The sequence below is a fragment of the Cydia strobilella genome, chromosome 11, assembly GCF_947568885.1.
Source record: "Cydia strobilella chromosome 11, ilCydStro3.1, whole genome shotgun sequence".
In the NCBI taxonomy this organism is placed as follows: domain Eukaryota; kingdom Metazoa; phylum Arthropoda; class Insecta; order Lepidoptera; family Tortricidae; genus Cydia; species Cydia strobilella.
Window position 1 is genome coordinate 10415547 of NC_086051.1, and position 24948 is coordinate 10440494.

The window sequence follows — 24948 nt, forward strand, 5'->3', positions numbered from 1 at the left end:
CAGTAGCGAACGAAACGCAACTGTCACTGTCGCACTAGTTAGAAAGAGTGATAGAGAGATATAACTACGATACGCTACGGAGCGTTAACGATTGGCACGTTGGCTACGCGTCCAGTACTACCGTACAAAAAGGAAACTTCCTACAAAACGAAGTTTGACAGCGGTTCAGGCTCGAATCATGCTATCCCTTTCTAATATATGGTACTATCCCTTCTGGCTATTTAGGGTTGCCAAAATTCAAGTCAGTATCTTATCTGTGGTCGTGCACGCAAAGGGACGTCAAGTTGTGCCAACCCTAATAATTGCTCGGAGCAATACTGAGCCGAACGGAACCGAGTTTACCCGAAGCGAGGAGATTCGCACCCCTGATGTCGCACAGATCAATATGGCTAATTTCAAGTACATATACAGCCCCTCCACACTCGTGCGCGAATCGCGGATGTAGAGTCGAGTTCGCAGAAATATTTCATGTGTAGCCCCCTCCACACTTGTGCACGAATCGCGGCGCGAAGCCGCGAACGCGAGTGTGGAGTCTAGTTCGCTAATCAGCGAAATCAACTCCACACTCGCGTTCGCGACTTCGCGCCGCGTGTGGAGGGCCCTCAATATCATTTGGGTAACGTCATAGACATAGTATATAAAGTAAAGCCTGACCAGGAATATATGATCACGCGCCATGTTGCGGAATTTCATTGGAACGAAATTTTTCATACTAAACTGAACTGTCACCTCATACATGAGAATAACAGCGCCCTCTTGACAATGATCATATATTTCTGGTTAGTTATAGACGCGCCACCGAGCGACCGGGGGAAGAGAAAGAATATTCTTATAAAATTAGGGCAGCATAGGATTTTTCTCTTTCACTTATAAATTTCGGTATTTCGCCATCGCCTCCTACCTATGATGCCACCCGGTCGGTGATAATGACAAAGCATGGCACTATTTTCTCTTTCCTCTTATAGGAATCGCAATAAGACTATCTTTCTCTAGCAAAGTGTCAGGCCCAGTATTATATTCTTTGGTCAGACCACGGTCAGACTATGGTCAGACCCTTGGGTAACGTAAACTCCGCCATCTAGCGACAAATCTATAAACCGAGCAATAAACGCAAAGCTCAAAAACAAAACAAAATGAAAAATTACTCACACATGTCAGACAAGGCGCGTAAACTGCGAATCTTGTGAAATTTTCTTATTTTATTGGTTTTAGACACCGATTGCAGTGTTGTCTAAGTTCACATTGCAACTTTGTTTGTAAAAATGCAGATATATGTAGACTGGTGAGTCTTTTTTGAAGTTTCTCAACATTTTATTGTAATAAAAAGCCGCTTATAGTTAGTAAGGTTATTATTTTTTCTTTTTTTTAGATTGCGTTTTGTGCAATATTGTTGTTCTTCTGAGTTAGATACAAATTTAAAAAAAATACAAAGTGGAACGGAACCTAATAACAAATTCCGGTTTATTTTTGTTTTAAATGTATATAGGAGAGCTTTATTTGGTTCGACTTTTTTGTAAATGCTTCCTACCGTTACTACCACTCCTCTGCATCACGGCATTCGGCAACAACAACGCAATGCAATAACTATACGCACTCGCACCAAACGTCAATGTCATTTCAATCATTTTCATTCATTTGTCCTTTTTGTCAATCTGCGAAATTGCTTATTTTAATTAAATAATTATATTCTCATTTAATTAAACTGACTCGTTTCGACCCTCGTAAATTACTCCAATCGGTTTTGTTCTTAAGATTATAAAACAGTATTTCCCTTGTTTGTTACTACGTTAACATAAATATAGAAGTTTTTGATCGTGTAACTTCAGTATGGGACCGCCGAAGAAAGTAAAAAAATATGTTTCGAAACAATCAAGCAGTGATAGATCAAGTAAGTCTTGTTCACATTACACTAATTAATTTACGAGCACCATAATAAATTTTTCTTATTTTTTACTTGCTTGAACATACTATGTTTAGCAAGACTATTGCTCGATATTTTTAAATTTTAGGCAAAAAGAAGAAAGTGGAAGAAGATATGACTATAGACCTAGTAGATGATGATAATCCTGACAATGTTGGTGTACCCGGAGCTGCTATGCAGGATGCAGAGAAGAATGACCAGGTACCAGAAGATGAGTTCGGAGCTAAAGATTACAGGTAAAGTTATTAGTCATTATTTTATAAATTACAAGACAAATACTATTAAAAACAAAATTTATTTTTACTAGCCACATGACATGATGAGCGGTATAAAGCTGAAACTTGAAATTATCAGGCTAAAACTATATTTGGAAGGGTTTCCATATTATATTAATACAATAGTGCCTCATTTAGCCAAATGACCATGTTTTATTTTTACTAAAATTGAACTACTGGGCACTATAGAGACAGTCATTTTATTAATGAAAGAGACAGTAGGTATTTATGTTCATTTTTTTACTAAAAATATTAACTTGAAAATAACTTTTTTTTTCTATCCAGGAGTCAGATGGCTCTAAAGCCTGACAATGCCAGCAGGCCCTTATGGGTTGCACCAAACGGTCACATATTTTTGGAGGCCTTCTCGCCAGTATACAAACATGCACATGACTTCCTTATTGCTATCGCAGAGCCAGTGTGCAGGTAACTTCTACTTGTAGTAATATAACTTTCTTCTTTTAATTATTAGCAGGATTCTGGAGAAGGGTGTGGTATTACAGATGTTCCATGGGAGTCTGCTGAATCCTACACCAGAATAGTGACGCAGCAAAAACTGTTGTGTCGCTGAAATTACTTTTAGTCTCTAAGATTATAATTATTGTATGTATGTTAACTATGTTAGGTGTGTATCTATGGGCCTTCTTCTTCTTTTCTTTTCATCTTTTTACCCTCTGCTGGGGTTTAGGGCTCAAATCATATTCTTCCACTAACCTCCTCCCACCCCATCCCCAATACACCCGGCTCTTGCTCCACAGAACGACCTATGGGCCTTAGTGTCTGATAATAATACACCCCTGTTTTTGGTTTGGGAATGATTTCATGTATTTATAACTTTGTTTATTGTAAGATAATTACCAAACTATGAATTAAAAATAGGTAGTAAGCTCCAGATGTGCTTAGAAATGTTAAAAGTATCGGTTTTTAAAGTTTTTACCTATTTTTTTGCTAGTGTAAAACATTCCCACACAAAAAACGCGGATGTATGCTGTTAATAAATTATATTAGATTTTTTTTATTTTGATTTGATTGGATCTCGTGGTGAAAGGGTGGTTGGTTATATTAGAATCTAATAATTAGATAAACATAGATTAAAGTATACATTAACAAATGAATAAATAATAAATAAATAAATAGTATAGGACATTAATACGCAAATTGACCCCACAGTAAGCTCAAGAAGGCTTGTGTTGCTGGTACTCAGACAATGATATAGATAATGCATCATTAATTATGAACTATATAAACACCATTTCATCACAAAATTACGGTTTCTGACAATAAAATTGCTACATAAAAACTTGTCTTTTCAGACCTCAACACATCCACGAATATAAACTAACAGCATACAGTTTGTATGCCGCTGTCTCTGTGGGACTACAAACCGCTGACATCATAGAGTACCTACAGAGGCTCAGCAAGTGCGCTGTACCAGCGGGCATCATAGAATTCATCACTCTTTGCACATTGTCTTATGGCAAAGTTAAACTTGTCTTGAAACACAATAGGTGAGAATTTCCAATCATGTTTAACTGGTTAACTTAGCTGCCATTACATTAGATGTTTGGCTAAGGTTATAAATATGGTAACACTAATCTATGCACTAATAATTATGAAATGAATTTATTGGATTTACATGTTTAGTAATTTTAGCATTAATTTGATAATGAGTTAAGCTAATGCCACATGAAGTATCATGTGGCATTAACCACACTTGAAATCCTGATTTTATGATATTTTAATGTAGCAAACTTGCTTTGGGGTAGTTTTATGCCATTTCTATAACAGGCCATCCACTGAGCATGTTAGTAAAACGTCATATCTTCTAACACACTATGCCTGTATTGTCCCGTGGGATAGCATAACAACACAAAAAAAATTGATTTGCTCTAGTACTTATAACCACTTACTGCTCACTAAAATACCCTGGAAATCTGATCCTTTAATCAAAGCCTAAAATGTTATGACACATTTTATGGCAATTAGGTAGTGTACACATACTTACACAGACTCACGGGCACTACGAAGTCGAGCAGTTTGTTGGTGCGCATGTTCGCTTGGCAATATATGAACGGGCCTATCTTTATATGATGATGTGGTTGATCTACCGCTCCCTAAATATACATGATTGATGACAGGTACTTGGTAGAAAGCAAGCACGTGGAGGTGCTCCACAAGCTACTACGGGACCCTGTGGTGCAACAATGTCGGCTTCGCCGCGACGGCGACGAGCTGCTGCCCACGCCCGCCGCCGCGCCGGCGGCCCTGCCACACACTACTGGTAATCTGAAAAACATTCCTAAATATAGGTACTCCGTTTTTTTAGCATTAGAAAAAGACTACCCGATCTTGACGTCTTTCTTTTGAAAAATAAGTAACAGCAAATATGTAACATTTATGTGGTATATATTATTATGTTGATTTACATTCTTTTGGTTTTATATGTAACAGTCACTATTTTTTTAAGCGTTTTTCAATAAAAACACATGCAGGATCATGTAGTCTTTTCTAATGCTAAAAAACGAGATGTAGTGAAATAAATATATTCCGCATATTAAAGTTGGTTAATGAATTCGACACACACCTCACACCTACCACACACACACACACACACACATACACTACCTATGAAGTCTGTGATTCTCTGACCAAGAAAATAATTATTCATCATTTTCTAATTATGTAGTTTTTTATGCTAGAAATACTTTTTAATTCTTAATAAACTTAATAGCGGAGTCTAATGCTGTATTGCAGTAGGCGAAGAGAAGCCAGCGGCGAACGGCGTGCCCGACGACATCAGCCAGTTCTACCAGCAACTAGACAAGGACGACGAGGAGGACGAGGCCACCGACCTCACCACCAACACCGCCGTCGCCTTCGAGGTCGACCCTGACAAGATTGAGGTGAGGAGCTAGCTAGGGAACGGCAAACCTTAAAAATCGAAAAACTATCAGCGACTATTATAGTCCTAAGCACTGTCTTGTCTTACAGATTTTTTTTTCTCTCAATGAAGCCATTCTGTCGTGGAGTGTACAGTGCACCAGTGCGGTCGTGCGGTCAGTCCTCTGCTGACAACATTTTCTTTTAGTTGATTTTTAAAGCTTTTCTACGGTTACACACGCAAACAATCATTCCTTCATTGGCGAATTAGTGATCCTCAACTATGGTTCTATCAGTTATGACGTTATGACTATTCTACCACTGATATTTTTATGTACAGGTCATACAAAAACGATGCATAGAGCTCGAGCACCCGCTGCTGGCCGAATACGATTTTCGAAACGATTCTGTAAATCCAGACATCAACATCGACCTCAAGCCAACAGCTGTTCTACGGCCCTACCAGGAGAAGAGTTTGAGGAAAATGTTCGGCAACGGACGGGCGAGGTCAGTCTAACTACTTTAGTTATTTTATTTTATATCCTCCGCAGTACAACAGTAGGAAAGTAGCCAAAAAACAACTGACAAAATGCTTATAAACTAACGTTGGCGTTCCAACGGGAAGGGAAAATCTTTGACGTGCTGTTCCAACTATAGAATGTTATATTCTAGATGTTTTGTTCAGGTCGGGCGTAATCGTGCTGCCGTGCGGCGCGGGCAAGTCGCTAGTGGGCGTGACGGCGGTGTGCACGGTGCGCAAGCGGGCCCTCGTGCTGTGCAACTCGGGCGTGTCCGTCGAGCAGTGGAAGCAGCAGTTCAAGTGCTGGTCGACGGCAGACGACTCCATGATCTGCAGGTGATTGTGGTCGCTAGTGTGACGGCGGTGTGCACGGTGCGCAAGCGGGCCCTCGTGCTGTGCAACTCGGGCGTGTCCGTCGAGCAGTGGAAGCAGCAGTTCAAGTGCTGGTCGACGGCAGACGACTCCATGATCTGCAGGTGATTGTGGTCGCTAGTGTGACGGCGGTGTGCACGGTGCGCAAGCGGGCCCTCGTGCTGTGCAACTCGGGCGTGTCCGTCGAGCAGTGGAAGCAGCAGTTCAAGTGCTGGTCGACGGCAGACGACTCCATGATCTGCAGGTGATTGTGGTCGCTAGTGTGACGGCGGTGTGCACGGTGCGCAAGCGGGCCCTCGTGCTGTGCAACTCGGGCGTGTCCGTCGAGCAGTGGAAGCAGCAGTTCAAGTGCTGGTCGACGGCAGACGACTCCATGATCTGCAGGTGATTGTGGTCGCTAGTGTGACGGCGGTGTGCACGGTGCGCAAGCGGGCCCTCGTGCTGTGCAACTCGGGCGTGTCCGTCGAGCAGTGGAAGCAGCAGTTCAAGTGCTGGTCGACGGCAGACGACTCCATGATCTGCAGGTGATTGTGGTCGCTAGTGTGACGGCGGTGTGCACGGTGCGCAAGCGGGCCCTCGTGCTGTGCAACTCGGGCGTGTCCGTCGAGCAGTGGAAGCAGCAGTTCAAGTGCTGGTCGACGGCAGACGACTCCATGATCTGCAGGTGATTGTGGTCGCTAGTGTGACGGCGGTGTGCACGGTGCGCAAGCGGGCCCTCGTGCTGTGCAACTCGGGCGTGTCCGTCGAGCAGTGGAAGCAGCAGTTCAAGTGCTGGTCGACGGCAGACGACTCCATGATCTGCAGGTGATTGTGGTCGCTAGTGTGACGGCGGTGTGCACGGTGCGCAAGCGGGCCCTCGTGCTGTGCAACTCGGGCGTGTCCGTCGAGCAGTGGAAGCAGCAGTTCAAGTGCTGGTCGACGGCAGACGACTCCATGATCTGCAGGTGATTGTGGTCGCTAGTGTGACGGCGGTGTGCACGGTGCGCAAGCGGGCCCTCGTGCTGTGCAACTCGGGCGTGTCCGTCGAGCAGTGGAAGCAGCAGTTCAAGTGCTGGTCGACGGCAGACGACTCCATGATCTGCAGGTGATTGTGGTCGCTAGTGTGACGGCGGTGTGCACGGTGCGCAAGCGGGCCCTCGTGCTGTGCAACTCGGGCGTGTCCGTCGAGCAGTGGAAGCAGCAGTTCAAGTGCTGGTCGACGGCAGACGACTCCATGATCTGCAGGTGATTGTGGTCGCTAGTGTGATGGCGGTGTGCACGGTGCGCAAGCGGGCCCTCGTGCTGTGCAACTCGGGCGTGTCCGTCGAGCAGTGGAAGCAGCAGTTCAAGTGCTGGTCGACGGCAGACGACTCCATGATCTGCAGGTGATTGTGGTCGCTAGTGTGACGGCGGTGTGCACGGTGCGCAAGCGGGCCCTCGTGCTGTGCAACTCGGGCGTGTCCGTCGAGCAGTGGAAGCAGCAGTTCAAGTGCTGGTCGACGGCAGACGACTCCATGATCTGCAGGTGATTGTGGTCGCTAGTGTGACGGCGGTGTGCACGGTGCGCAAGCGGGCCCTCGTGCTGTGCAACTCGGGCGTGTCCGTCGAGCAGTGGAAGCAGCAGTTCAAGTGCTGGTCGACGGCAGACGACTCCATGATCTGCAGGTGATTGTGGTCGCTAGTGTGACGGCGGTGTGCACGGTGCGCAAGCGGGCCCTCGTGCTGTGCAACTCGGGCGTGTCCGTCGAGCAGTGGAAGCAGCAGTTCAAGTGCTGGTCGACGGCAGACGACTCCATGATCTGCAGGTGATTGTGGTCGCTAGTGTGACGGCGGTGTGCACGGTGCGCAAGCGGGCCCTCGTGCTGTGCAACTCGGGCGTGTCCGTCGAGCAGTGGAAGCAGCAGTTCAAGTGCTGGTCGACGGCAGACGACTCCATGATCTGCAGGTGATTGTGGTCGCTAGTGTGACGGCGGTGTGCACGGTGCGCAAGCGGGCCCTCGTGCTGTGCAACTCGGGCGTGTCCGTCGAGCAGTGGAAGCAGCAGTTCAAGTGCTGGTCGACGGCAGACGACTCCATGATCTGCAGGTGATTGTGGTCGCTAGTGTGACGGCGGTGTGCACGGTGCGCAAGCGGGCCCTCGTGCTGTGCAACTCGGGCGTGTCCGTCGAGCAGTGGAAGCAGCAGTTCAAGTGCTGGTCGACGGCAGACGACTCCATGATCTGCAGGTGATTGTGGTCGCTAGTGTGACGGCGGTGTGCACGGTGCGCAAGCGGGCCCTCGTGCTGTGCAACTCGGGCGTGTCCGTCGAGCAGTGGAAGCAGCAGTTCAAGTGCTGGTCGACGGCAGACGACTCCATGATCTGCAGGTGATTGTGGTCGCTAGTGTGACGGCGGTGTGCACGGTGCGCAAGCGGGCCCTCGTGCTGTGCAACTCGGGCGTGTCCGTCGAGCAGTGGAAGCAGCAGTTCAAGTGCTGGTCGACGGCAGACGACTCCATGATCTGCAGGTGATTGTGGTCGCTAGTGTGACGGCGGTGTGCACGGTGCGCAAGCGGGCCCTCGTGCTGTGCAACTCGGGCGTGTCCGTCGAGCAGTGGAAGCAGCAGTTCAAGTGCTGGTCGACGGCAGACGACTCCATGATCTGCAGGTGATTGTGGTCGCTAGTGTGACGGCGGTGTGCACGGTGCGCAAGCGGGCCCTCGTGCTGTGCAACTCGGGCGTGTCCGTCGAGCAGTGGAAGCAGCAGTTCAAGTGCTGGTCGACGGCAGACGACTCCATGATCTGCAGGTGATTGTGGTCGCTAGTGTGACGGCGGTGTGCACGGTGCGCAAGCGGGCCGTCGTGCTGTGCAACTCGGGCGTGTCCGTCGAGCAGTGGAAGCAGCAGTTCAAGTGCTGGTCGACGGCAGACGACTCCATGATCTGCAGGTGATTGTGGTCGCTAGTGTGACGGCGGTGTGCACGGTGCGCAAGCGGGCCGTCGTGCTGTGCAACTCGGGCGTGTCCGTCGAGCAGTGGAAGCAGCAGTTCAAGTGCTGGTCGACGGCAGACGACTCCATGATCTGCAGGTGATTGTGGTCGCTAGTGTGACGGCGGTGTGCACGGTGCGCAAGCGGGCCGTCGTGCTGTGCAACTCGGGCGTGTCCGTCGAGCAGTGGAAGCAGCAGTTCAAGTGCTGGTCGACGGCAGACGACTCCATGATCTGCAGGTGATTGTGGTCGCTAGTGTGACGGCGGTGTGCACGGTGCGCAAGGGTGCCTTCGTGCTGTGCAACTCGGGCGTGTCCGTCGAGCAGTGGAAGCAGCAGTTCAAGTGCTGGTCGACGGCAGACGACTCCATGATCTGCAGGTGATTGTGGTCGCTAGTGTGACGGCGGTGTGCACGGTGCGCAAGCGGGCCCTCGTGCTGTGCAACTCGGGCGTGTCCGTCGAGCAGTGGAAGCAGCAGTTCAAGTGCTGGTCGACGGCAGACGACTCCATGATCTGCAGGTGATTGTGGTCGCTAGTGTGACGGCGGTGTGCACGGTGCGCAAGCGGGCCCTCGTGCTGTGCAACTCGGGCGTGTCCGTCGAGCAGTGGAAGCAGCAGTTCAAGTGCTGGTCGACGGCAGACGACTCCATGATCTGCAGGTGATTGTGGTCGCTAGTGTGACGGCGGTGTGCACGGTGCGCAAGCGGGCCCTCGTGCTGTGCAACTCGGGCGTGTCCGTCGAGCAGTGGAAGCAGCAGTTCAAGTGCTGGTCGACGGCAGACGACTCCATGATCTGCAGGTGATTGTGGTCGCTAGTGTGACGGCGGTGTGCACGGTGCGCAAGCGGGCCCTCGTGCTGTGCACCTCGGGCGTGTCCGTCGAGCAGTGGAATCAGCAGTTCAAGTGCTGGTCGACGGCAGACGACTCCATGATCTGCAGGTGATTGTGGTCGCTAGTGTGACGGCGGTGTGCACGGTGCGCAAGCGGGCCCTCGTGCTGTGCAACTCGGGCGTGTCCGTCGAGCAGTGGAAGCAGCAGTTCAAGTGCTGGTCGACGGCAGACGACTCCATGATCTGCAGGTGATTGTTGTCGCTAGTGTGACGGTGGTGTGCACGGTGCGCAAGCGGGCCCTCGTGCTGTGCACCTCGGGCGTGTCCGTCGAGCAGTGGAAGCAGCAGTTCAAGTGCTGGTCGACGGCAGACGACTCCATGATCTGCAGGTGATTGTGGTCGCTAGTGTGACGGCGGTGTGCACGGTGCGCAAGCGGGCCCTCGTGCTGTGCACCTCGGGCGTGTCCGTCGAGCAGTGGAATCAGCAGTTCAAGTGCTGGTCGACGGCAGACGACTCCATGATCTGCAGGTGATTGTGGTCGCTAGTGTGACGGCGGTGTGCACGGTGCGCAAGCGGGCCCTCGTGCTGTGCAACTCGGGCGTGTCCGTCGAGCAGTGGAAGCAGCAGTTCAAGTGCTGGTCGACGGCAGACGACTCCATGATCTGCAGGTGATTGTTGTCGCTAGTGTGACGGTGGTGTGCACGGTGCGCAAGCGGGCCCTCGTGCTGTGCACCTCGGGCGTGTCCGTCGAGCAGTGGAAGCAGCAGTTCAAGTGCTGGTCGACGGCAGACGACTCCATGATCTGCAGGTGATTGTGGTCGCTAGTGTGACGGCGGTGTGCACGGTGCGCAAGCGGGCCCTCGTGCTGTGCACCTCGGGCGTGTCCGTCGAGCAGTGGAATCAGCAGTTCAAGTGCTGGTCGACGGCAGACGACTCCATGATCTGCAGGTGATTGTGGTCGCTAGTGTGACGGCGGTGTGCACGGTGCGCAAGCGGGCCCTCGTGCTGTGCAACTCGGGCGTGTCCGTCGAGCAGTGGAAGCAGCAGTTCAAGTGCTGGTCGACGGCAGACGACTCCATGATCTGCAGGTGATTGTGGTCGCTAGTGTGACGGCGGTGTGCACGGTGCGCAAGCGGGCCCTCGTGCTGTGCAACTCGGGCGTGACCGTCGAGCAGTGGAAGCAGCAGTTCAAGTGCTGGTCGACGGCAGACGACTCCATGATCTGCAGGTGATTGTGGTCGCTAGTGTGACGGCGGTGTGCACGGTGCGCAAGCGGGCCCTCGTGCTGTGCAACTCGGGCGTGTCCGTCGAGCAGTGGAAGCAGCAGTTCAAGTGCTGGTCGACGGCAGACGACTCCATGATCTGCAGGTGATTGTGGTCGCTAGTGTGACGGTGGTGTGCACGGTGCGCAAGCGGGCCCTCGTGCTGTGCAACTCGGGCGTGTCCGTCGAGCAGTGGAAGCAGCAGTTCAAGTGCTGGTCGACGGCAGACGACTCCATGATCTGCAGGTGATTGTGGTCGCTAGTGTGACGGCGGTGTGCACGGTGCGCAAGCGGGCCCTCGTGCTGTGCAACTCGAGCGTGTCCGTCGAGCAGTGGAAGCAGCAGTTCAAGTGCTGGTCGACGGCGGACGACTCCATGATCTGCAGGTGATTGTGGTCGCTAGTGTGACGGCGGTGTGCACGGTGCGCAAGCGGGCCCTCGTGCTGTGCAACTCGAGCGTGTCCGTCGAGCAGTGGAAGCAGCAGTTCAAGTGCTGGTCGACGGCGGACGACTCCATGATCTGCAGGTGATTGTGGTCGCTAGTGTGACGGCGGCGTGCACGGTGCGCAAGCGGGCCCTCGTGCTGTGCAACTCGAGCGTGTCCGTCGAGCAGTGGAAGCAGCAGTTCAAGTGCTGGTCGACGGCGGACGACTCCATGATCTGCAGGTGATTGTGGTCGCTAGTGTGACGGCGGTGTGCACGGTGCGCAAGCGGGCCCTCGTGCTGTGCAACTCGAGCGTGTCCGTCGAGCAGTGGAAGCAGCAGTTCAAGTGCTGGTCGACGGCGGACGACTCCATGATCTGCAGGTGATTGTGGTCGCTAGTGTGACGGCGGTGTGCACGGTGCGCAAGCGGGCCCTCGTGCTGTGCAACTCGAGCGTGTCCGTCGAGCAGTGGAAGCAGCAGTTCAAGTGCTGGTCGACGGCGGACGACTCCATGATCTGCAGGTGATTGTGGTCGCTAGTGTGACGGCGGCGTGCACGGTGCGCAAGTACTTAATACATACATACAGTTGGTGATAAGTTTTTAAGTCGAAGGTGTGAATATTCAGTAACTCCCGAATTAGGGCACATTTAAACGGTGCGAAACCTCGCATGCTAGTTTCATTACATTGCGATATTTGATCGATCATCTGAATAGGCTTGATGACAAATTTTCATTAATGGTATCAATCGATCAGGTTTGTTCTTAGGATCAAATGTCTATATGGGACCCATTGCATTAAAGCAATAAGTACAAAAGTCAGAAATGATAGTCAAAGTCTGACAGTCGTACTTCACTCGCAAAACGCTTCTAACAAAACGATAAGTGAACGTGACGTCAAGGTCACTGAGATTCCATCTTGAATGTATGGAAAATAAGTAAAAATGCGATTTTGTCGGTGAAATATTGCGTTTATGTATATAGTTGCTATACAATTTTTTTTCTTATAAAATGTAAGTAATCTAATGATACCCTTACTTTTTCCCTTTTTGGAAGTTAAAAAAAACTCAATTTTTTGAAACTTTCAGGTCCTGTATTTTTGTATTATTTCCATATATTATTTTATTATCTACATTATTGTGATAAATTGCTCATTTGCTATCTATTTACTAGATTTTGTTATAAAATTCAACATGTGTCAACCTCCCTATTGTATGTATTTAATCTCAATAGTCAGCAATGTAACTGAATTAACATTCGAGTTCGCGCGCCGTCTAAATGAGCCCTTAAGACCGCAAAGAGCTCACATCGAATCTACTTCGCCAACCGTCGCGGCTCGTTTACGTTTACCATTGCGCGTTTACGGCTGTCACCAATAGCACAGTATTACAATTAGCTCCATGCATGAATTTATTTTTATTTTTGGATTTATAATGTATATCGTTGGAACACCGGAAATGATAAAAATACTTTTGTAAACCTTAACATTATTTTATTAAAAAATATTTAAAATGTTGAAAATTTTTGAGCTGTTGAAACGCTCATAATTTTTGGCGCGAATTCGACAGAGCGTGATGACGTCACACGTTGGGCGGCCCAACTGACGTTTGCTACTAATGACACTAATCTGTCGAACGCGTGACGTCACGTGGCGTTTCGAGCGTTTCGCTCACTAGCTTTTCACGGGCAAATTTTTGTACTTTTTATTTATAATTTTAAGTAATTAAATGGTAATTTAAAAACGGAAATGCATTTGTAACATGATATAACGGTAACCATCATCCGAATAAAACATATTTCGTTCAAACATAAACTTCATGCATGAGGCTAATTATTCTTCCCTACAGTAGCGCAACGCCTTTGATGTCGCGCGATGCCGCCGCCAGTGTAGGTACTTACGCTGTCACATGCAAATATGCTAGGGTTGTCACATAATGGGAAATAAAACAATTGTGATTATTACTATTCTGATGTACCTAATCATTTATTCATATGTACATTCAAAATAATTAATTCATCGACTTAAAACAAAACAGCAAATAAAATATCTTGACCAATTTTATCTTGTAATAAATGGCTTATATGAATAAATAAAGGTCAGATATGTGTAATTGCTATGAATACAATATATAAATCGTAGAAACCAAAGGGAATAAGTAATAAATTGCCATGCTTTTACTGTTTTTGATACCTATTTATAATTAAGCGTTTTTATTTACATTTACGTTCACTCACTCATTTCATTAATTCACTTTTTTTGCAAACAGTACTTATTGTAGCTGTGTGCTGTGTGTAATCATTCATCTCACCTCCCGTGGAAATACATTACCTACATTTATACTTAGGTAGGTAGGTAGTATACATACTTATATAAGATTGATTATGACTTGGCAATTTTATAAATTTCATGAAGCCGCCGGTAGAAGTAGATGTACATACCTACCTACTTACCTAAAAGGTAGGTAAATAATGCTGACTGTACCTCCTAATACATAATTTTGATAAAACTTCATGATGTTTTTCTCGTCACGATCGAGTGCAAGTAGCCCTTAACTTAGTTAATACAAATAATTACATAATACTTAGTAAGTAGTGAGTAGGTAATTACTAGATGGTATTTTGGTATTTAGTTCCAACTTATAAGTACACAAATGAAAAAAACCTACCTCGTCGCGGGGAAATCTATGAAACTTTAAATCCTTCTGGGATTTCGATGTCGAATTACATTCGTATACAGAAGAGTTTGTGCGCACCATTATATAATATGTATAATTATTACTAATATGATAATTGAAGTAAAAACACGCCCGCGTCTGCCCTTCGCGCTCGGTACCACAAACTAAGCGTGTTTGTGGTACGCGGCCCGCGACGCCCGCCTCCCCGCGAGTTCCCCTCCGTTGCTCTGCGTAAGTACATTCGTCGCGCTACTGTAGGGAATATTGTAATACTGTGCTAATAGTTACCGCAATGCACAATTGCCTCGTGTCGCTAAAAACCTTTCACTCAACTGTTGGTTTCTTGTGCTGATTTATTTCCTCCATCCAGATTCACATCAGAAGCCAAGGACAAGCCGATGGGCGCCGGCATCCTGGTCACGACGTACTCTATGATCACTCACGGGCAGCGGCGCTCGTGGGAGGCGGAGCAGACCATGAAGTGGCTGCAGGCGCAGGAGTGGGGGCTGGTGGTGCTGGACGAGGTATTTACATGTTGAATAGCATAGCATAGCATTACACTTGTTGGGCATACGCCTCTCCAAAACTCCTCCAAGCAGCCCGATTTGCTGCCTCTCTCCTCCAGAGTGGGCCCGCAATCTTTTTAATATCATCCTCCCAACTTGTTGCACCTTAAGGGTCGGTTGCATCAAACTGTTTGTCATCGTTAAAGAGTTCGCTAAATTGTATTGTATGGAAAGTTTCATAGTAAACCGCCGCGGCGCGCCGGGTGACGTTGTTCGAAGTCTGTCAAGTGCGGATGGTGCAACTGGCACTTATACAGGTCTGGGGGAAGCACCGCTTGCGTGCTACATATCGCATATCGTACCCGTAGAGTAGTTACCGGTCCCTTCGCTGTACGCCAAATATGAACACATCTCTACTGCAATTAAATGTCATCTGCTAAGATGTATTATCTTCCAAAGCTTTAGTACTCCAACTTTAATAAATATAAATGGAATGTTTCTAATTAAAGGTACACACCATCCCGGCCAAAATGTTCCGACGCGTGCTAACCATCGTGCACTCGCACGCCAAGCTCGGTAGCTATATTTCATTTTAAGTTTAAGTAGTTTACGTTTCTGTCGTACTTGCTTGCTTTGCGCTTTATACACGAACTAAATAAATATACCTCTTTAGGCTTGTTATTAGTAGTTTGCTGACTCGTTAAGTGTTCTAGTACAATCTTCTATCGCACCTGCAAAACAATGAAAATCTTCTCGACTAAAGTTATCGAAATCACGCTCGCGTAATTGCAACCTTCTGTATTTGTAATACAATCTATTTTATGTTATTACTCAGGTTTAACGGCAACGCTCCTACGAGAGGACGACAAAATAGCCGACTTGAACTTCCTGATCGGACCAAAGCTGTACGAAGCCAACTGGCTCGAGCTGCAAGCTAACGGGTACATCGCTCGAGTACAGTGCGCCGAGGTGTGGTGCCCCATGATACCAGAGTTCTACCGCGAGTACCTTATACAGAAGTGAGTCTATTGTCACATTATATGTACGAAGCCAGCTGGCTCGAGCTACAAGCTAAAGGTAAGCGTCGGCAAGAGGCTGCCGCGACCCGGCAGCGCCGCTCGGCAGTCGCCGCCCGGCAGCCGCCGCACGGCTTTATAGGCTGCCTTGTATGACACACCGTCCGACGCAGGCGGCTCGGCTGAGCGGCGCCGCCGAGCCGCTCCCGTAGCAGTGTGGCAGCGCTGCCCAACCACCAAATGTATGAAACAGTGGTTACGCCAAACTATGTTTATGCGTTTATTTCAAAAACTATGTACTTTCACAAAAAAAAGTAAAGAAATATTATTCTTCACGTCTATTGAAACACAAAACACACATTAAAAACCGGCCAAGTGCGAGTCGGACTCGCGCACGAAGGGTTCCGTACCATTATGGAAAAAAACAGCAAAAAAATTACGTTTGTTGTATGTGAGCCCCATTTAAATATTTATATTATTCTGTTTTTAGTATTTGTTGTTATAGCGGCAACAGAAATACATCATCTGTAAAATTTTCAACTGTCTAGCTATCACGGTTCATGAGATACAGCCTGGTGACAGACAGACGGACGGACAGCGGAGTCTTAGTAATAGGGTCCCGTTTTTACCCTTTGGGTACGAAACCCTAAAAATGACTTGACTCAAAAAACTCACGGGGTGAGGAATAATTTTTCCTCAGCTGTGATATATCCTTTTCTCAGAGGTTGAATTTCGTTTTTAATTAAACTAAGCCCAAATTGAAATTGTGTTTTATTTAATCGGCAAGTACTTTCTGAATTGCTGGTCCTTTAAATTCAAATGCCGTTTTATCAGGATCTGATAATTGCCTTCATCAACTCTGGACGTATACAATGAATCGATTCTACTCCTCTTTATCATTTATTTATTGTATTGTCATGTTCATAATAGGTGTTACATAATATAAAGTCAGATCATGACACCCTGTAAGGGCACACAATAGTAATATTATTCTAGGCTAATTACATTTACTTATATTAGTAATAATCTAATAATCTTAAAACTAAATCTAAGAATATATCGTCAAAAATAATTATATTGGTAAATGATTAATTGAATTGATTTGTCAGTTTATTATTAATAGTTATTATTTTAATTTATTGATGTCGTATAATAATAAGTAGGCTAATGGTAGAAAAAAATGTCAAATTGCAATGTAAAATCCTAGTTTCATCAGTGTCATATTCATAACATTACTACATACTTAGCTAAAATAATAATATAATGTATTACTGGAATTTATAATGCGCATTACTTTGCTGTGAATAGTGTGAATGTGAATAGAGGCAGACCGACGATTTTTATTTGTTATGTTTCTTCGATATCATCAATAAATTCTTGAAGGCTATAGTAGTTTTTATTTATTAGAAATTGTTTGAGTTTATCTATGATTTTTTTTTTCAGATGTTTCGTTCTTTATTTTATCTGAGAGCTTGTTATAGATCTTAATAGCCATCATGTTTGGGCTTGCTTGGTACAATTTTAAATTAATTTTTGTTGTAATTGCCAAATTATTTTTGTATCTCGCGGGGTATTATTATTATTATTTGGGGCGTTGTGGGCCTTTGAGTGTCACGTCGACCAAACAGTGATCTATTGTGACGGCCCTTTAAAGCTCATTACTAATGCCCGTTGAATCCAGAAAATTCCAGATTCTTTGGGCCGTAATGTTCTGTACCTCATAGGGTTGCAGTACGTGCCGCCCTAAGTAGGTACTTCTTTTTGACATTAGTGGTCCACAGGAACAGAGAATGTGCATTGCAGTCTCCTCTGACTCCTGGCAGAACCTGCATGTCGGATCTTGTATCTTTCCTATTTGAAACATGTGTTTGTTCAACTTGCAGTGTCCAGTCAGTATTCTAGTCACCGCGCAGGTTTTGTGTCTTTTGAGCCCTAGAAGCTCCTTAGCAACTTTGCTGTTGAATCCTTTAATTAGAGCTTTCGAGTGTTTTTGTCCTTTGACGAACTTCCACCAATCGATTGCTCTCGTTTTTTCTAAGTTGCTGAGCAGAGAATATGCATCCCGTTTTGTGGTTCCACAGAACGGTTCTGGGCCGACCAGGGTTGTGTCTGCGCCCTTTCTAGCAAGTTCGTCCGCTTCTTCATTTCCGTTAATGTCGGAGTGCCCTGGTACCCATCTAAGTATGACTTTGTTGGAGTTAGCCAGTGCATTTAGGTTGTTTTTACAGTTCTGGACTAGTTTTGAGTTTGACTCAAGTGAATCTAGTGCCAGCAGAGCAGCCTGGCTGTCTGAGTTGATGTAGATATGTTGGTGTCTTAGGTTTTTATCCAGGTTGATCTCCGCACATTTGTTGATGGCGAAGACTTCTGCCTGGAAGATTGAGGCCTGTGTGCCCATGCTGACGCTAGCTCTGAGCTTAGGTCTTTCACCATAGATCCCACATCCTACATCATTGCCTTTCTTGGAACCATCTGTGTACCAAATATGGCTTCCCTCCTCAAAGTACATTTGGCCGTTGGTCCATTTGTCTCTAGGAGGTATTTCTACTGAGAACAGTTTGATAAATTGACATTCTGTGTGCGTGTCATCAGTGGGCATGCTAAGGGTTTTATTTGCAAAAACCCAGGCCTTCAGCTTGGTTAGTGCTTGAGAGCGCCATTTTGGCCTGTTTAGCGTGCATATTCTGTAGACGCACTGCTTGGCCTCCTTTTGCACCTGCAAGTGGAGTGGTAAAATGTCCAGCAGTGCATCGAGGGCCGCCCCCGGTGTCGAGGAGAAGGCGCCTGTTACTGTTAAACAAGCCATGCGTTGCAGGCTGTTTAGAGTATCTATTGCCGTCTTTTGGCTGGTTTTGTTACACCAGACTGCGGAGGCGTAGGTTATAATGGGCCTCACTACCGCTGTGTATAACCACATAGCAATTTTGGGTCTTATACCCCATCTTGCTCCTGCCATTCGACAGCATGACCACATGGCCATTTTCGCTTTTTGTATAATTTTCCTCAGGTGAGCGTTCCAAGTTAACTTTTGGTCGAAAGTGACCCCTAGATACTTGACCTCTTCTGAGAACGGTATTATTTGTCCATTAAGTCTTGGTTCTGTAAGCTTTTCAAGCTTCCGTTTTCTTGTAAATGGTACTATTACCGTCTTACTCGGATTAATGGACAGGTCATTTTCTCTACACCATTTGAATATTGTGTTTAGAGCTCCTTGCATTAGGTTGGATATAGTGTGGAGGCAAGGGCCTTTGACAATGACTACAAGGTCGTCGGCATATCCTTGTGTGTCATAGTCTTGGCCTGACATAATTGCAAGAAGTTGGTCCACTGCTAGGGTCCATAATAGTGGGGATAGAACGCCTCCTTGTGGGCACCCTTTTGTGGTATAAAATTCATGCTCTATAGTATTGAGGGTCAGAGTGGCTACTCTGTTCGAGAGCATGCTATGTACCCATCTGGTGGTGGTTTCGTCTACTCCCTTTGATTTCATACCATTAAGTATGGTCTCTGTGGGCGTATTATCGAAAGCACCCTCGACGTCAAGGAACGCACATAGAGCGGTTTGCTTTTCCTCTAGGGTTTTCTGCACCTTGTCAACCAGGTCGAGTAGGGCAGTCTCCGTAGATTTCCCCTTTTGGTAAGCATGTTGGTTTACACTTAGTGGTCTATCCACCAGATATTTCGCTCTAATGTGCTGATCAATGATTCTTTCCATCGTTTTGAGTAGGAACGATGTTAGACTAATAGGTCTGAAGGATTTAGGTTGTGAATAGTCCTTTTTCCCTGCTTTCGGTATGAAGCGTACCTTGACCCTAGTCCATTGATCTGGTATAATTCCCCACGCAAAACTTGCTCGGAATATTCTGGCCAGATGCGGGAGGAGGAGGTCCTGTCCTTGCTGTAAAAGTGCTGGAAACACTCCGTCTTCTCCTGCCGATTTAAATGGTTTAAATTTTTCCAATGCCCATTTAATTTTGTTTGGTCTAAAGATATTAGTTGCCAAATTCCAGTCGATATTGCGTGCCCTGTGGATTTGATTATTCCTTTGGGCGCATAACTGTGTGTTACTGGTTGTGTACGAACCGGGGAAGTGGGTGCCTCTGAGCAAGTCTAGAGTTTCCTCTTCTGTGCTCGTAAAAGTGCCATCTGGTCTTTTAAGAAGGCCGAGATCTCGCGGGGTATCGTCGTGGTTGTTCATAGACTTTTGTGAATAAGTGGGGATATTTCCGAACGAATTTGCATATTTCGAGAATATAGATTGATGTTAAGGTCAGTAGTTTGTGGTTTACAAAGAGCGGCTTACAACTCTCTGGGCTTTTGATGTTGCCTAGAATACGTACGCATTATTTTTGAAGGATGAATAAATCTTCAATATTTGTAGCATCACCCCAATGTATAATACCGTATTTTACCCTTTGATGAAAGTAAAATCATCATCATTATTTCATCATCTTCTTCTTCGTCCTGAAGCAGTTGCTCCACAAGTTTTCGCTTTCGTATATTTAAATTGTCAGACATCGTTATTTTTCGAACCGCACAACTGCTAGCACTGACTCCTGTATGACTACTGAACGTGGTAGTCGGCAGTCGCCGCCCGGTCGCGCCTATCGGAATGCTTACGGCGGGGCTTCCTAGCAGCCACGTTCGGCGGTGGCGTTCGGTCGCGGCTGCCGGGCCGCGGCAGCGTCTTGCGGAATGCTATCTTAAGATAAAAACGGGACCCTATTACTAAGACTCCGCTGTCCGTCCGTCCGTCCGTCTGTCCGTCTGTCTGTCACCAGGCTGTATCTCATGAACCGTGATAGCTAGACAGTTGAAAATTTTACAGATGATGTATTTCTGTTGCCGCTATAACAACAAATACTAAAAACAGAATAATATAAATATTTAAATGGGGCTCCCATACAACAAACGTGATTTTTTTGCTGTTTTTTTCCATAATGTTACGGAACCCTTCGTGCGCGAGTCCGACTCGCACTTGGCCGGTTTTTAATGTGTGTTTTGTGTTTCAATAGACGTGAAGAATAATATTTCTTTACTTTTTTTTTGTGAAAGTACATAGTTTTTGAAATAAACGCATAAACATAGTTTGGCGTAACCACTGTTTCATACATTTGGTGGTTGGGCAGCGCTGCCACACTGCTACGGGAGCGGCTCGGCGGCGCCGCTCAGCCGCCTGCGTCGGACGGTGTGTCATACAAGGCAGCCTATAAAGCAGTGCGGCGGCTGCCGGGCGGCGACTGCCGAGCGGCGCTGCCGGGTCGCGGCAGCCTCTTGCCGACGCTTACCTTTAACGGGCACATCACCCGCGTGCAGTGCGCCCAGGTGTGGTGCCCCATGACGCCCGAGTTCTACCGCGAGTACCTACCTCATACAGAAGTGAGTCTATTGTCACATTATGCCATATAAACGCAGCCGACTACAATATTCTAACCCATCCTATTATATTATATAATGCTTACAGCACGTCCTATATTGTTCTAGGGTGATACAGTGGCGCCCAACGGGGGGCCATTTGCATAATTTATTTAATATAAATAAACAAGTCACATTATCTTTATTTAATAAATAAATTGAATTGAATTGAATTGTCGCTCGGAACGTGTGTTTCGTGGCCAAAGCGTTAATCATACGTTCCCAACTTCCCCATCATTGCTTATAAACGCTCATATTTCTTACAGAATAAACAAAAAGATGCTGCTGTACGTAATGAATCCGTCCAAATTCCGCGCGTGTCAGTTCCTCATCCGCTACCACGAGCGGCGCGGCGACAAGACCATCGTGTTCTCCGACAACGTGTTCGCGCTCCGACACTACGCCGTCAAAATGAACAAGCCCTACATCTACGGGCCCACGTCACAGAGCGAGAGGATACAGATTCTGCAGAACTTCAAGTTTAACCCCAAAGTAAACACGATATTTGTGAGCAAAGTGGCTGACACTAGTTTCGATTTGCCGGAGGCTAATGTGCTGGTTCAGATTTCGTCGCACGGCGGGTCTAGGCGGCAGGAAGCACAACGATTAGGTACAGTTTCAATTATATTTAGCTCTAAGTGAGTAGTTTTTAAACCACCTATTTCTAAATCTTATTGTCAGAAGTTGTAACAGTGCCATCTATAGAAATCTACATGCAGAATTGAAATGCACACGATTTTTGCATGCTATTTTGCGTAGTGCACACGATAGTGCACTACACAAATGCTGACTTGCCGATTCAATGAGGGTACTTTTTATTTATGGCTAAGAAAGAAGGAACAAAAACTTACTTATAGTTTATATACATACATATCGATTAAGAACATCTGTAATTTTACCAATGTGAAAGCAATAAATATATATATTATTATTATTATTATATTATTATATTATAATATATTTCAGGTCGTATTTTAAGAGCAAAGAAAGGAGCCATAGCCGAGGAATACAATGCGTTCTTCTACACGTTGGTCTCGCAGGATACGTTAGAAATGGCCTACAGCCGCAAAAGACAGCGGTTTCTCGTCAACCAAGGTTACAGTTATAAGGTAAATATTACCATGTTTCAATATTTTAGGCTAATTTCATCACTTTATAGACTGACCAAAATTCCATGTGATTTGATCATCTTCCTCTTAGCGTTTTCCCTACATTTTGCCACGGCTCAACGACAATGGGCAGCGACAACAACAAGCGACAAGGTTCTTGGGATTCGCTCCGCAACTTAATCCCAAGAACCTTCGGTATAGAATAAAAAAAATTCAGGACGCTTTTAAACAACAACATTTTATACAAAAACATGTCACAAAAACGGTTTAAAACATCACTGAAAAGGTTTCCACTCAGCTTGGTGTCAAGGTACCTTTTGAATACCTTAACGCTGGTCTTCCGTGGAAGCCCCTTGGTATGAAAGTAGCACGATTTAGCTAAGCTGCTAGGTCACCAACGCTGACCGGAATAATACGCATATAAGATTTTGTACCTAAAATTAAATTCAATTATTTTGTACGTACTTATGGTATTAACTCTTATCAATAGGATTGATTATTAACCGAATTATGTTTATTTACTTTTTCTTGATATTTCAAAAAAAAAATCTCCAGGTAATCACTGAATTGAAAGGAATGGACACGGAACCAGACCTGTATTACGGCACACGCGAAGAGCAAGGATTATTATTACAGCAGGTCAGTAAACACGAGAATTGGATGTAATAAATGTAATACTAGTTGGTACCTACTTACTACGTGCAATGTGGAAAGTAAGAGCAATATTGCAAACGAAAGGCTAATAGAAGACTGACGGAGGGCTTAGTCGTTGTGCGTACTGTGGCGTACCCGGTACCGCTTCCTCAGCTCCAAATTGCACAGAACTCGTATACCGAATATTTTACCAGGTATATTTACTACCTATAGGTACGTACTTACATAGACGAAGATGTAACCAAACCTTACTGTCTAGGCACGTCGCGGTGATTAACTTTATTGATATTTTTGCTTGCTGAAATAGATTACCACCACCCACAAAATTCGCTTTAAGGCTGGCGTCCATTAAAGTCGAATCGCGTCGAATCGAGCCACGTTGAATCGAGTCGCATTTTTTCCGTGTGCGTTCATCACAGACGAATCGAAGCGAGTCGAAGTCATGGGCGCCTGTGCTGAGGTCGTTCTTGTACAGTTTGTCGATGATAGATAGTTCGGACGAAGAAATGCTACCTAAACTCAAAAAACGAAACCACCCGTCATCACTCATCCGCTACCTCGCGTCCACTGAGAGTACTGAGACGCGCCGAGTCGAGTCGAAACGCGTAGCCGGAGAAATTCGCCTGACGATCAATGCGCGCGGTAGATTCGAATCGGCGCGCCGCGGCTCTTCGTCAATGGACGCAGTTGCATTAGAAAATATAGGAGGCGAATTATTGCGATTCGATTCGATTCGCCTCGGCGAGTCTAGTAGACGCCAGCCTTTAGGCTTATTTTACCAGTAAAAGACCGAGCTAATTATGTTCTACAACATTTTTTATTACAACAGCTGAAGTTTACCTCTAGAACTTAATTTGTTGATTAATATACATGATAAAAGTTGTATACAAGGTGGAAAAAATTAATGTACCCTGGAGGGAAATTACCTTAAAACCTTAAGTTAGATCATTTTACTTAAAAGGATTTTTCATTTTTATTCCACACTGTATTAAATAGTACCAGTAGGCCGAGCACATGATTGACGCGACAGTATCTCGCCGCGAGATAGACTAACCCGTCTTTTACTAACTGTATGAATTAAAGGGGGACGGGTAGTCTATGTCGCGGCGAGATACTCTCGCGCCAATCATGTGCTAGCTCGCCAGGAGCGCCATTAACGATAATCGCGAGTCCTTCATATGATATGTAATGGAGGGTGATCTCTGGTCCGGTGGCACTGGCAGGTGCTGGCCGCGTCGGAGACGGAGTGCGAGGAGGAGCGCGAGGGCGCGGTGGGCGGCGCGCGGCGCGCGGGGGGCTCGCTGGCGTCGCTGGCGGGCGCCGACGACGCGCTGTACCTGGAGCGCCGCAACGCAGGCAACAAGCACCCGCTCTTCAAGAAGTTCCGCTACTAGGCACGTATTTTGCCGGGTTCTTCATCTATTGATCATATCTAAAAGCCTGTGCACACCGAGTGCGTGTGCGTAGACGTGCAGACAGATTCTTATGAGAAATGGCACACCGCTTGCGTGATGTGTGCGGGCGCGGCTCAAACATTTTAACGCTCTGGCTGGCCTTAAAATGTGACGCATACGTCTAGTGATGCCATAAACGACTTCGTCTCTACTTTATTATTAAATGTAGATAAAAAGCGATCTTGCAACGTTACACTTAACAAAACTTGATTGTTTCAGGTTCCTGAGAAATATTTTCAGACATAATAAAAATATCGAAATATATTTATTTTATTTTATTATACATATCACCCTCGAAAAAATCCTAAACCCCAAAAGTTTTATTTTTATATAATTTTAAAGTAAACTATTTTAAAATGCTTTACAGTAAAACGAAGAGTGAGAGTGGTGTTCCAGAGTGGGCCATAGTGGAGCTACAGGGTCTTGTCCAAATAAAGAAGGAATCTCCAACCGGACCAACTGTCATTGGTGACCTCCACTTCTTCAACCGCAACAAACATCCAGTGTTAATCCTAGGACACCATGTTCTTAACGGAAAAGAAGTTAAAATGGAACAGCCCATGGCGGTGATTGAAAAAGTTACGGACGACTCTAAAACTCAATATAAAGTGAAGGCTGTGGTCAAAAAGAAATTGATTTTCAAATCTAGACCTAAACCTATTATCTCCAATGTTGTTGAAAGAGTTTGATA

At 46.1% G+C, this 24948-nt stretch overlaps 2 protein-coding genes across 2 annotated transcripts; both read left to right on the forward strand.

Moving 5' to 3' along the window:
* Positions 1 to 1641: 1641 nt before the first annotated feature.
* Positions 1642 to 24762, forward strand: LOC134745210 (general transcription and DNA repair factor IIH helicase subunit XPB). Its single transcript, XM_063679206.1, has 16 exons — positions 1642 to 1888; positions 2010 to 2157; positions 2482 to 2622; positions 3510 to 3704; positions 4335 to 4477; positions 4951 to 5099; positions 5417 to 5583; positions 5762 to 5932; positions 14474 to 14627; positions 15119 to 15185; positions 15445 to 15628; positions 21307 to 21650; positions 22007 to 22149; positions 22705 to 22788; positions 24027 to 24197; positions 24625 to 24762. The coding sequence occupies exons 1-15, from the start codon at positions 1828 to 1830 to the stop codon at positions 24195 to 24197; spliced, it is 2322 nt and encodes a 773-aa protein (XP_063535276.1). The 5' UTR covers positions 1642 to 1827; the 3' UTR covers positions 24625 to 24762.
* Positions 24614 to 24946, forward strand: LOC134745687 (chromosome transmission fidelity protein 8 homolog). The gene has a single exon (XM_063679803.1). It carries the CDS (start codon positions 24614 to 24616, stop codon positions 24944 to 24946), a length of 333 nt encoding a protein of 110 aa, XP_063535873.1.
* The last annotated feature ends 2 nt before the right edge of the window (positions 24947 to 24948 follow it).